Source organism: Symsagittifera roscoffensis, chromosome 8, assembly GCF_963678635.1.
Source record: "Symsagittifera roscoffensis chromosome 8, txSymRosc1.1, whole genome shotgun sequence".
Classification (NCBI taxonomy): domain Eukaryota; kingdom Metazoa; phylum Xenacoelomorpha; order Acoela; family Convolutidae; genus Symsagittifera; species Symsagittifera roscoffensis.
Window position 1 is genome coordinate 52,062,452 of NC_087069.1, and position 13,463 is coordinate 52,075,914.

Consider the following 13,463-nt stretch of genomic DNA (forward strand, 5'->3'; position numbering starts at 1 on the left):
TTACAACACACACCCGACTTAGAAGCTCTGAAAAAACAATTTGTGCGACTAATCACACTGTATTGATATATTAATTTGGTTATTCCACTCAGATCAAATTCTGTATTGATTTCATTTGAGAAACCCGCAAACAAAACCAATGATTGATTTCATAATTTGAACTGGAATTTGAATTCTTTGGTACTGTTTTTATTTAAGTGTTCTTTAATAATTTTCAAAATTCATTCCTAGATCTCAATTCTTTTTTGTTCTATGGTAATGAAAAAGACGAGACAAACACGAAAAAGTTAATGACAGTAGATATTGCGTCGATGCTGTTAAGAAATACAGAACGGGTTACACATATAAATGAACAGCCAAGAAGCTGGAACTGTAGCTACCAAAGAAGAAAGGCAAGGTAAATCCGGCAGGAATTTTGACTGACACTTTTTTGATAAAATGAAAAACTGGATTAAAATGGGTTAATTTTTTTGAGCTTGGAATTCCAAATATTAAAATCCACTTTTGAAACAAGAAAGCGTTTTTTTCCGGCGCCATTTCTGCGTTCGTAATTGGTGAACGCAATTGAATTTGAATTAGCGTTTAACGCACCTCCGATGCTTCGAAATTTTTCGACAACTCATGAAAATCGCATATATTGGAAACAAGATCTGCAAACTTTTAGTGTATTCTGACTGCACCAATTATAGTGTTGGTAATTTCAAACTTATAAATTTTTTTAATTCCCATTTTGAAAAACCAGAAAAGCCTCATCTCGAAACCTTAATGGGCCTCCGGAGAAATTTGGAGGCAAGATTTGCAACCACTGAGAGTCCTTAAGAGCACCTACAATAGGGTTGGGAATTTCAAATTTAGTGAATTTTTTTAAACCTAAATTTCCCGAAAAAAAAAACTTAAAAAACGTCTTATCTCGAAAGCTAAAAGGATTTGAGCGCATTCATATTTAGAGGCAAGATTTGAGACGCCTGGGTGTACGCTAACAATAATGATGTGTCTTTATCAAGTTAGTAGTTTCAAATTTTGTAGGCAAGATTAGCAACTCCTTAGAGTACCCTGACAGCACCCAACGACAGGGCTGGGAATTTCAGATTTTTAAAACAAAATTAATTTAAGTTTTCTGAAAATTTTTGAAAAAATCACGAACATCGTCATAACTCGAAAACTACAAGGTTTTGATCCGTCATACGTGGAGGCAAGATTAGCAATCCTTCTGACAGGCCCCAAGTACAGGGTTGGTAATTTCAGATTTTGAAAACAAAATTAATTTAAGTTTTCTGAAAATTTTGAAAAAACAAAAAACGTCATTTCTCGAAAACTACAAGGATTTGAGAAGTCATATTAGGAGGCCAGACTCGCAATCCTTGAGAGTACTCTGATAGGATCTAACTAAAGGGTTGTAAATTACTTTTAAATTTGAGCTTTCTGAAAAAAAAATCACAAAAAATGTCTTATCTGGTTAACTAAATGTTTTTGGGCATTCAAAATTGGAGGCCAAAACTGCAACCCCTTGGAGAATGCTGACAGAATCACAAAATTGGGCTGCTTATTTTAAACTCGGTGAAATAACCACTAAAACCAAAATGTAAATGCATTAATATGTATGATGCACTTCGGTAGTAAAAGCAGGTTGAGACTTTAGCTTAAAAAAATATGAAGATCTATATGAGTAAAATCACTTCTTTCTTTTAAACTTAAAATGAACAAGAAAACCGAAAAAAAAATTGATTGAGCTTTTTGAATATTTTTCAACTTTCGATTTTCGAAGAAGAAAATATATCACAATGTAGCTCATTAAATTAGTTAGGTAGCTCTTTAACATTGATACTTTTTCAATAAAAAAAATCCTATTAAGAGAAAACTGGATCAATAGAGAATCTTTAATCCGAGAAGCTATTCACTTTTTCGTGGTCTCTTCACTTTTGCTGTTGATGGGGTATTTGCCTTCAGTTAAAAGAGGAAACGAAGTCAACTTAAAAAACAGCCAATCGAAGATTGGATGGAAGATAGAAATGAACGCAAGTAAAAAACACTGACTTACTTGAAAAATCTTCACATTCGAATTTCAAAGAAAAAAATAGATGCCGCATAAGCTTTTTGAATTTGTAGAACAATTTATGATTGGCGCTTTTTTGATAACAATAACCCAGCTTGAGAAAACTGGATCAACAGGTAAAGTTTTTATTCCGCTGGAAACCTCATAATTAAATTCGAGTAGAAATCGTTCACAATTTTTGGGCCATTTCCACGTTCGTATTAGGAGAGTGCTATTTACGTCACTTTCAGCGGATGAATTTCAATTGAACTCGAAAAGTGCATATATACTTAAAAGCATTTATAAATGCATCAATATTTACGAATGCACTTCTGTAGTTATTAGAGACTTCTAAGATTTTTCCTAAAAAAAAACTTTAAAAAAATCAGCAAGACCTATCTAAGAATCTTCACTACGATCATTACTCTTTAAAACCAAAATTCTAACCGCAAATAACCATTTTCTCGCATGAACAAAGATAAATATTCTACCTCAGAAAAAAAAAAAAATCAAAGAGCTGTTTAATGACTCATAATATTCAGACCCATATATAGATATCATCAAAATAAATTCAATCTTTTCCACTTAAAAACAAGGATTTTTTTAGGTACATTTCGAAAAGTTGATCATAAAAAACGGCAATTTTTCGGCGCGTGCACTCCCCTAAAAACTTGCACATATTAACGCCGAAGGTGTCTGTAGAAAATTTGATGGCTTAATCGTCCCCCCCCCCACCCTCTAAACCCGCTAGTGTGAAAACATTTGTATTTCACACCTCAATTAAATATTTTTAAAATTTATTATTATTTATTATAAGTACAAACTCTTACTTGATGCGGTGCTCCCGAAGTGTATCCTGCTCCTGATGACTTGTTCCTGTCATTGGTCTTGTTCACTCTGATTGGAACCCCCTCCCCACAAGACAGGTACTCCGTGCCATCCAGAGTCAGTGCCTTCTCTATTTCTGACTCATCGCTGAAGTTCACAAATCCGAATCTCTTCGTGCCTTGCTGGTCCAAGTACGTGTGAGCCGACACTATCGTCTCCGGACACTGAAAAGAAGAAAAGAGACATGCTCTAAGATGGCAACTTAATTCCTGAGTAAAACCGAAGGTTCGCAGCTTAAATGAAGTCTTTTCTATTATAACAACTGTTCGCTCTCGCTTTACTCGCTCGCAAGTTAGACTAAAACTCATAACTCTCCAACCAGTTTTTCTTGACAATGAGAACACTTCTGGGAATCTCGACAACGAGAAAACTCTTTGGAATTTTTTCCATCGAATCAAGACTGAATGGGCTTCAATATGAAATATGAAATCACTCGACCAATATTGATAATTATTTGCTGGCTTTTCGCAACTCACTTATCACTAACATATTCTAGAATTTGAAACTGGTCGGATCCAATCAAACTAGGCGCCAGAAAATTAGTGCAGACAAACTTGGGTAATTGTACACAGAACAATTTGATCTATCCGCCAACAGTTCGAGTACAAAAACTCAATAATAAAAATAACTTTAAGACTATTTTTTCTCATTTTATAATGCAGGTCAACTGATTTTTATTTATTCAATACTAGTTTTTTTAAAAGCAAGAGGATAAAAACGGTTTATACCAAATAAGGAACAAAAAACATATTAGCATTGGTCTTCAAAACACAAGAGTTGAGAAAAACTTTCAAATGGGACAAAACAATACTCTGACTTCATATGCATCGACCAACATTTAGACAGCATGAAACTAGTTTTGAGCGGTTTGAAAATCATTCGAAGCAACTTCTAATTTATTGTTGAAGCTTAAACGGTTTTTATTTGAATCGTGACAACACTGATCTTTATTTGGCAGATACCATTTTTAGTTTCAATTAATTTTCGGTTCACAACATCTAACAAATTCGTTCAAATTCAGGTTCCATAAAATCACGATGTCATGGCTAAAATTATCGTTTGATCAAACTCAAACGCTGGCTAAATGCTGCTGATTAAAAAACAACGAACAAATATTTTGGATAATATATAACGCATATCTTTAACTATTTGTTATCATGGTATTTGGACAGTATTCGTTCCAGACTGTAATCACCGTTCTCAATTGAAAACGATTACGTAAAAGTTTAAATTTAGTCAAATTTGCTGACTAAACACGATTTATGTAAAGATTACATAATTGTACAGCATTCAATGTACAGCTTGTGTGTATTTCGATTCACGGGGAGATCATTGACTTACAGCATTGAGATGTTTTGATTTTATTCATTTTGAAGGCAAAAAAATAGACGAAGCGTAGCTTCAGTGTCTTTCCTGCTTTCTCCTACCCTCTCAAAATCCGTGAAAACTTCGTTCATAACCGAAAACTAAAATGTTGTCATGAAAGTAGAAAATCTTCGTGCATCTTGTGTTATCCGGAGGGGAAACGACCCAAAATTAGGTCACTAATCAGATACATTTTATATCAAGATCTTTTGGACTGAATGCAGTTTTTAAGCAAAAAAAAAAGAATACATACGAAGACAAGGTTATTTAAATTACAAGTTGAAGGAGTAAATCAAAACACTTAGAAAAACTGCAATGAAAAATGCGTACATCAAAACAAAAAAAAGCAATTCTGTATGACAACTAGGCCGGTTGATTTCTTTTTAAAACAAAATTTTTACCGTAAGAAAAAAGAAGCCCTGGTCAGATTCGAACCGAGGACTTTTGCCTTCCAGGCTTATTCTTTATCCCCAGACCAAGTGATCCAGAATTATTCAGAAACTTAAAGTCATTATGAACAAAGATACCAAGTGATTCTGTTAAACAAGTTTTTAACGCAACAAAGTTTTTTTCTTCATTTTATCCCCCCACACGATATGTATATTACTAAGGGTGTGTTTGGCGTCTCGTTTTGTGATAATAGGATTAAAATGCTGCCCTAACTCTTTTCTTACGCGTGTTATAAAAACGCAATTCAGTGCTGATTTAAATTAAACGGACAAAACGCGTTTAACTTGAAATGTAAAACGCATTTTTCTCAAATTGGGTTGAGTTTAGGTGAAAACTTATGAGGACAAAAGTTGCTTAAAATTTTAGCAGATTTAATATGGTGTAACTAGTTTTGCGAAATTCGGGCCCGAAATTTTACCCCAAAATGGGTCATTTTGGCTTTTCTTAGTTAATCAAAAATCACGCCGAAAATACCCAGTCGATCACAGACACAATTATATCAAAGTGAGCCCCTCACGTAGCCCAACAAACTTTATGAATGGTATTTTCTCCAAAATAATGTATAAATTAATTTATTTTTGTTTGATAGACAAAAAAAGTTATTTATACTATATAAAATACCAACTTTTTATTTAAAAACAATTTTTAAACTATTTGCATTTTTTTTGAAGAAAAAAACTTTCATAAAGTTTGTTGGGCTACATAAGGGGGTCACTTTGATATAACTATGTCTGTGGTCGAATGGGTATTTTCGGCGTGATTTTTGATTAACTTAGAAAAGCCAAAATGACCCATTTTTGGGGTAAAATTTCGGGCCCGAATTTCGCAAAACAAATTACACCATATTAAATCTGCTAAAATTTTAAGCAAGTTTTGTCTTCATAAGTTTTCACCTAAACTCAACCCAATTTGAGAAAAAAGCATTTTAAATTTCAAGTTTAACGCGTTTTGTCCGGTTAATTCAAATGAGCACTGTATATCGCACTTTAATTTTTCCAAATTGGCCAAATTAGCATTTTCAATCGTCCGTAACTTTGCGAAAAATGATCACAGGTGAAATAACTTTTTAAACTTGAGCTTAGAATACCAAGGCAAAAACAACATAGTTCATATGGTATCAAAAAATTCCGACAAAAACGCTTAGCTAACAAGTCGAAAATTGACTGAATCAAAAAACACACCAAGCATAGATATTCCGCACTTTTTTGGAAAGTCAGAACAAAAAAATCTTATCGCAAGCTATCTTAACAAGTTAATCAGATTACAAGTTAAACAGTTATAGCACTACAGACGAAATATTATTTCGCCAACGGCTAGAAATCAAAAATACTTATCATTATTTGCTTATAATGGGTAGCATAATTGAATTTTAAATAGTTTATTTAATTTAACTCGTATTAACCTCGCAGTGTTGCAAAATCGACAGTTTAATTAGCTTTCTGGTTTTGATTTGCTTCAGCTTTTGATGCTTACTTATCTCAGTTTGTCTTCAAAATTTAAAGTTCAAAATTTTACGATTCGTAGGGACTAATAGAAAAGACCATCGCAAAGTCTTGAATAAAAACAACAGGCTGTTGTAGAAAAAGCACAGAATATTTGAACAGTATTTATCCTCGCAGATCATAATAAAACATAACCAACAGAGGAATTCAATGAACCAACGAAACATGATGACACTTCTATTGCTCATAAATTCACCCAATTAGAAAAATCTGGGTCAATAGATGTTTTTTTTTATTATTTCGCTGGAAAAAGAGATTTGATGTGGGAAACCGCTCCTAAAGTTCGGTCTCATGACAATTCGGGTACAAAAACATTTTTGAAAGCAACCAAAAAGCCAGAAAAATGAAATCAAACGTTTGATAAATTTCTGGCTTAATACGAACAAAACTCGCCAATGAAAAAATTATTATCATATTTTTGGATCTTTACCGAAAATCAAAAAAGAATTCTCAGATTGGCAGAAACGAATCAAGTCTAACTTCTAGAACTTGTACCCCAATTTTCTGTGAAACAGACCATAAGAATCAGACCTTTTATTTACTTATTGTCCACTTCATGAAGCGATTGATACCACTTCCGATTCTCAAAGAAAGACAGAAGCTAAAAAAAACTGAAAAAAATGCGGAGTTTCCGGTCACTTATGAATTGTAAAAACTGCACGTTTATGAAATTGTACAAACCATCAGTAAAACAAAGGCAGTATTATACTTGCTAATAATCCAAACCACAGCGGAGTCAATTTTAAAAAAGCGATAAGCTATGTAGTCAAAGTATCAAGAAGAAAAATTTTGGAATAAACTGACAAATGGCTTTAGACAAAACCAAATTTATACATTAAGCCCCACCTTTGTTGAGAAGAGGTCGAATAGCGCCTTGTTGCTGATGTTCTGAGCCAAATTGCCTACGTAGACTGAGTGGTTAGTTCTGCTGCTGGATCGAGACTGGAAACCGCCCTGGCCGTAGCCCGCCGCCCCTCCCATGTTTGGGAAAGGTGTGCGTTGCTGATTGCCTGCTTTGTGGGCCGCGTAGTTTAGCTTGAAACGGTGCATGCCAGGTACATTCAGAATAGGTTTTCCATTCAAATTCATTAGCACCTAAAACTCATTGCTCAAAATGACTAAGCACTGCACCAAAGAACTCTACCACGACCTGTGGCATCCCAGAAAAACCCCACATGATTTCGATATCGATCTATCATAATTCCAGCTATGTCGCATGATAGTCCCAAACCCCCCAAAGCCAGCATACTAAAATACTGTGGTGATGATACAAATCTTTGCTTTTAAGCTGGAGGGTGACTCTATTGGACATTTGGGAAGCACTCTATTTCCTAGAGTTTAAGCACTCTAATTCCATATCCTATTTCGAACTCATTGTCAAATAAACAGGAATCATACTGATTTTTAGATAGCTCATAGTTCGGTGATTTAACAATTTTGAAAACACAAGACATGCTGTAGTTACCTTTTCTGCATGGTCCGAATTCGGAAACGTAACAAAGCAGTATCCATTTCCAGATGATACTAAGTTGCGGCCCATTTTGACAGCCAATGGTTGTTCGTGATGACTGGCAAATGCCGCCATGATAGTGTCTTCTGTAGCCATAGGTGGCACATCTCCCATCCATAGTGAGGCCATCTGTATTAGTCTAGTAAGGTACACGGGTTATCTGAAACAAAGATAATCACTGGCATAAAGCTAAGATGATCACTGGCATTCACTCTTTTGCTGAAATTCCACTTTGTTGCTGAAATTTTCTGGTTCTAAATGAACTCTTTTGAACATATTCAGGAATGTCTCTATTCCAGTCCCCCTTTGATTTTCTCTGAAATTTGAAAGTCGATTTAAAAATACTTTATTTGGTATTAACTGCAGTACAATGTGTCAGCGCAAACAGGTGAACAAATTTTTACATTTTTTACATGCAAAATGCCATGCGAACAATTTTTGAGCAGCTTTATATTGTAATTTAGGAGGAGGGGTGGGAAACTGGAAAAAAAGCCTCAGAAAGTACAAAAATCTTTTATGGTGCACGAAAATTTTGACAGATTCAGATGTCAAAGCTATTCGCATGTGACAGAATTTCCAACTGTAATTTTAAATCAAACTTCTTAGCTTACAACTATCAATTTTTTTGCTCCAACAACATAAGGTAGAAGAAACTAAAAACTGAGATATTAAGATGTGAATTCAAACGTTTTCGGAACTGTGTCCATCGTCAGGTTAATAAAACTGCTGTAAAGTGAATTACAGACGTTAAAACATCATAAAAGATCATTAGATGGTTCTAAGCAAAAAATAAAAACTTTCCACTTTAAGTTTGATTAACTTTAGCATTATTGCGTAAGATTTTCGTAATCTTTATTTTTCTTAAAATTTTTGAGATTTTAATCTTACTTAGCGTTTCCTTATTAAAAAAAAACTAAATTACAAAAGGGGCCCTTCCGTTTAGTTACGGTAAGTGCACAAGCTGGATAGGGCCATACCAGCGATATAAAAATGCATATATATCAGCAATGAAGTCATAAATCAGCATTAAATGCATCGTCGTAATGTTAATTTATCTTAGCCGTCCTTCCTCTACAATAGCGCTTATGGAGTTGTCGATAAATTGAGCTTTGCTTAGCGATCTGCACCCCCTTATACAAAGTATAGAGCTCCTCAGGAGCGCGAAGCTTATTTTAGTTCTTATGCAGTTTATAGATTCTGGATAGCTTTCTTGTCTTTTTTCACTTAGTTTTTCGGCCAATCGCTGCATCTTCCGCGTGGCTGTTGGAGCAGCGCCACCGGTGCATCCAAAAATAAGCAGGCAGAAGCAACTCTGCTCTACGTTTAAATTTCTTTGCTGATATTTGGAGTTCTTCAGCGTTTCGTGGTATTTGTATGCATCCTTATGCAGTTTTCGCAATGTTTTGGCATGGGGGTTGAAAATTTCTACATCAAAGAAAGCGCGGCTAAATCGTGAACCCGAGTCCGTTTGCCCTAATGTCAAGTCGTGCCTCATCTACAGTTTTAGTTGAATTTTTGACAAAGTTTTCGCCTTGCAACGGCTGAAGTTTCGGCTCAATCTCGACGTCATGACAAACCTCGTTCATGAGGTTGGCGAATGTGTCTCTTATTTCATTGTGTCTTATGTGTGTAACCACCCTTTACACAGTGACGCGCATGTGTCAAGTTAAATTCAGCACCACATGCACATGTGAGTGGGGTTTTGGTTGGTTCCCATCCATATCTTAAGTAAATACCATCTCTGAACTCTGATTTATTCAAGTTGAATTTGTATCTGCTCAGTGGTAGAGCATTGAGCCAGTTAGAGGCTCCCTTTTCAGAAGCCAGGTCGATTGCGTATTTATCTGTTTCATTCAAGGAGTTAATGAGGTTTGTTTTTTTTTCGATTTGTTTTATCAGTTTTCAATTTTTTGGTTTTCGTACATATTTTTTCTTGCTGTGTTACTGCTGTAATAGGATCTTGAGATTCCAGTACCAGTGATGTTTCCTTAGACCATTCTAGGTAGCTTTCAAGATCAGATGGCAGCTTGATGTTAAGTCCGCCCATTTTAAGGGGTAAGGAAGATATCTCACGGAACTGGGGGTTTAAAGTGTCTTACCGACTAGGTTAGGTAATAATTGTTCTTTGATAACGTTTTCACATATTTCTAAGTTTTCCATAGTGTTAGGCGTTGTCCTGGCAAGAACTGAAAGCTTTTCTTGAACTCCTTTAGTATAGCAGGCAGAAACGTATTGAGGGGAGGTTTTAGCAATTTTCGTTAGTTTTTTCAAAATTTTGATTTGCTCATTCTGTTGAAATTCGAGGAAATTTTTACATTCAGATTCTGTTTCTATAACTGAACCAAGCACTCGCGCTCCTGCCTTTATAATGATTCCTGTATTTGCGAAGATTTTCTGAGCGTCACCGAGTTTTTCATCTTTGATAATGAGTTGGCATTTGGATGCTTTCACCTGGTAGCCGAAAAATTTACCCTGTGATACAATTTTATCGAGGACGGTTCGTAGATTTCTTACTTTACCGACTGCCCTTCCGTCGACTGCGTACCATTTCTGGGTTACATCGTCTACTGATAAGAGATTTATGAGGGGTATTATGGCTAGACCGTACATGGCCATTGCTAGTGGATCCCCCTGGGTGGTCCCTTCTTGAGAGTAGATTGTTTTTTTTTGTTAACGAATAGTTTAGATGGATTGGAGTAGGAGTTCTTAATCGCTGTTAAAAGGGAAGGGCAGGTGTTTTTGATGTTTTCTAGTGCCAGCTTTCGGTTCAGCGAGTTGAAATCGTTTTCGGCATCTATCAGTAAAATAGCATCGGCGGAAGTTTTGCTGAATTGATCTCTTAGCGTGTGGATCGCATATTCAATGCCACATTTTTGTCCTAGGCAGAGTTGGTAGTTTGAACCGAGCGACATGAGTTCGTTTTTCAGGCATTTAGTTATTGTTCGCCCTATTATCCTACGCATAACTTCTCCTATGCCTATGGGTCTTACTCCTGGATTCTTATCTAAGGGTATTAATCTGCATGCGTTATATGGTTCTATTAGTTCTGGATTTAGTTCTTCTGTGGCCAAATTTTTGGCAATTTTAGCAATTGTTTTTGAAATTTCAACTGATTGTTGCCCGAAGTATGTTAGAATACGTCACCATTCATTCGCATCGAGGCCAGATGGTCCATGCAATCCGTGCATTCTCATGGCTGCCCTCTTGATATGTTGACCGTTTATCTGATCAAAAATCGATGGATGGAAAGGAATTGTTTTGTTTGACACTGGTGTAATATAGTTCTCATTAATTGGTTTAGATGGTGGGTGTTTCTCTATGAGAGTCTGTTCTACTGTCTTACCTTTGACAATCTCGTCGAGCGAAAGAACGCCTTTAGATGTGTCTGTTAGTTTTGCAATTGCGCTTGATATTTTTCCAGTATTCATTAATTTGTTGAACTGTTGTGCTTCAGTTTCAGTTTTTCTTCTACTTCCTTTCAACAAGCGCATTTGCAGCGCCTTTCCTTCGTTATATAGTCGATCCAGGTCTCCGTCTTGCCATTGCTTAAGTCGCCTTGCTATTGTTTTGGATAGAGATCCATCAATTTCAGACTTGGTTTTGCACAGTATTAAGTGTGGAAAAATCATTGCTGCGTGCATTGCGAAGGTATTTTCGTTGTTTTCTATTAGGCTGCTCAAAGTTCCATTGAGGGTTTCAATAAAGTTATAACCAACTTTATTTTTTGACAAGATCATAAAGACCGGTTTCTAGTGGACCACTTCGGTGTATATTTTTCTGGTGGTTTCTTTGAGTTCTGGACAGGTGTTTGACCATGGTTCTTGTAATGTTCTGGATTCTATAGTGGAAGACTATCCTGAGTTTTGTGAGTGTGGGGCAGTGGAAGGGTGAGGGTGAATTTGGTGGAGCGTGGTTGTAGCTAGGGTTGGGGGATTGCATTCATGCTTGTCGTTAGCTGAGTGAAATTGGGAGGTGCAGCGATGACAACTGAAATCGCCATAGTGATCACTGCTGCGGGCGACGCCGCTGCATTTTACATGCATGTAGCCTGGGCATGTGAAGCACCAAACACCTCCGCCTCGCAGGCTGCTTTTACAAATAAGGCAGTGTGTCTGAGTAGCCATTTTAGGAAGGACGGCGGTGTCAAGTTAGCGAGAGAATTTATAGATTAATTTTGCTAGAAATTTTGTAAAGAAATCATTATCGTAGAACGAGAAATGGATGCCATCACGGCAGAACATTTGAGGGGTTAGATTTAGGTTGAGGTTAGCGAAACAATAAGTGTATGGGGGTGTACAAATCTATTTATCAAATTAAACAGCACATGATTATGAATATAAATTTTGCGGTTTACTTCGGAATTATTACAGTTCTGAATTGTTATGGGGATGATCAGTGTCTTGGGCTGAAACTTGTTAGTGACAAGGTTAATCAAGTTTTTCCACTGCTGTTCTAATTCTTGTGGATGCAGCCTGTTGTCATTGTATCCAGCAACTATTGTTACTGTATTTAGGCGCTTTGGTCTGTATTTTAAAACTGTTTCAAACAGATCATGAAGCGTTGCGCCGCGGTAGGAGTGAATTGTTGATTTTACTAGAGCTGGTTTGATATATTTGGTCCTTGAAGTCCCGATAACTAGTTTCTGTGAGAACTCAGGGATGCGTCTTGCCTGGAATCGCGGGATCAACCTGAAACACAGACAACTGGGGCAACAAAGGAAGCTCTTTGGGGTAACTTATTAGTACTTTCACTTAGGGTTTAAAATTGCTGAGGCAAAGGCGATGAAAAAAAAAGAAGTGGTACAACCTGACGTCGATTTGGAGGTCGATTCACCAGCTCACTACTTCCTGCGTCTAGTTACGCCAGGGAAACTTCACTCGCCTACGGCTGGGACGGCGTGATTTGGTAAGATAATCAGAAGAGGAAAGCCCAGCGAGCATATGATATGAAAACACACAAGCGGTAAATTTGAACAAGGAAATCTATTCACTAAGTTTATCACAACAGTTAGGCTATGATAAACAATTAGGCTATGATAAAAAGGCTATGATAACAATCTATCACAACAATTAGGCAATTACTAAATTTAGCGTTTCCTTGTACTAAAATTTCGATTTTACAGTTTTTTCGATTGACATGTTCGATATTTTAAGCCAGAACTAAAATCAAAGTGTTAGCTCCCTGCTCCTGAACTCATCCCGCGTGTTGATCTCTGGCCTCAGTTTCCTAATATGCAGCCCTTCCAATGTTTGGAAAATCATTGCGTTGTTTGAATAACCTATTATCTCCTAATTCAATTGTGCAGTTGTCGCTTCCTCGCCAGACAGACGTATGTGAATGCCACCAGTTGAACCCTCTTTCTAGTGTTCCTCAATCCTTGTGGCCAAATGTCGATCAGTTTGTCCAACACAAGTGGAACTATATCCACAACAATACAGTTTGTAGACCACATTGGAATTCAGATCATGGATAATGAAGATTTAAGGGAGGGAAGAGCGGGTTTAAATTTCCTGGTCGTAAGCACGATTTGTGCGTTGGTGAAGCTGCGCACCTTGTTTTCAAACAATTGATTTTGATTTGCTCGATATTGAAGCATGAGCATTCTCTCATCGAATGCCCGGGCTTCTGCTTTAGTTGGTTATAATTTTGCTCCAAGAGTTTTGCTTAGTGTTTCCGACTCATTGTGCCAGTCGGTCATATTTGGAAGTTTGACCTT

General features: G+C 36.5%; 1 protein-coding gene across 1 annotated transcript in view; it reads right to left on the bottom strand.

Moving 5' to 3' along the window:
• LOC134852963 (uncharacterized) overlaps positions 1-7,903 on the bottom strand; it is a 28,735-nt gene extending 20,832 nt beyond the window's left edge. Inside the window, exons 1-3 of the mRNA XM_063868855.1 lie at positions 7,703-7,903; positions 7,084-7,332; positions 2,863-3,084 (exon numbers count right to left, since the gene is read on the bottom strand). Of these exons, the coding sequence (XP_063724925.1) occupies positions 2,863-3,084; positions 7,084-7,332; positions 7,703-7,876 (645 nt within the window). The 5' untranslated portion in view covers positions 7,877-7,903. The remainder of the gene's footprint in view (positions 1-2,862; positions 3,085-7,083; positions 7,333-7,702) is intronic.
• Between the last annotated feature and the right edge of the window lie 5,560 nt (positions 7,904-13,463).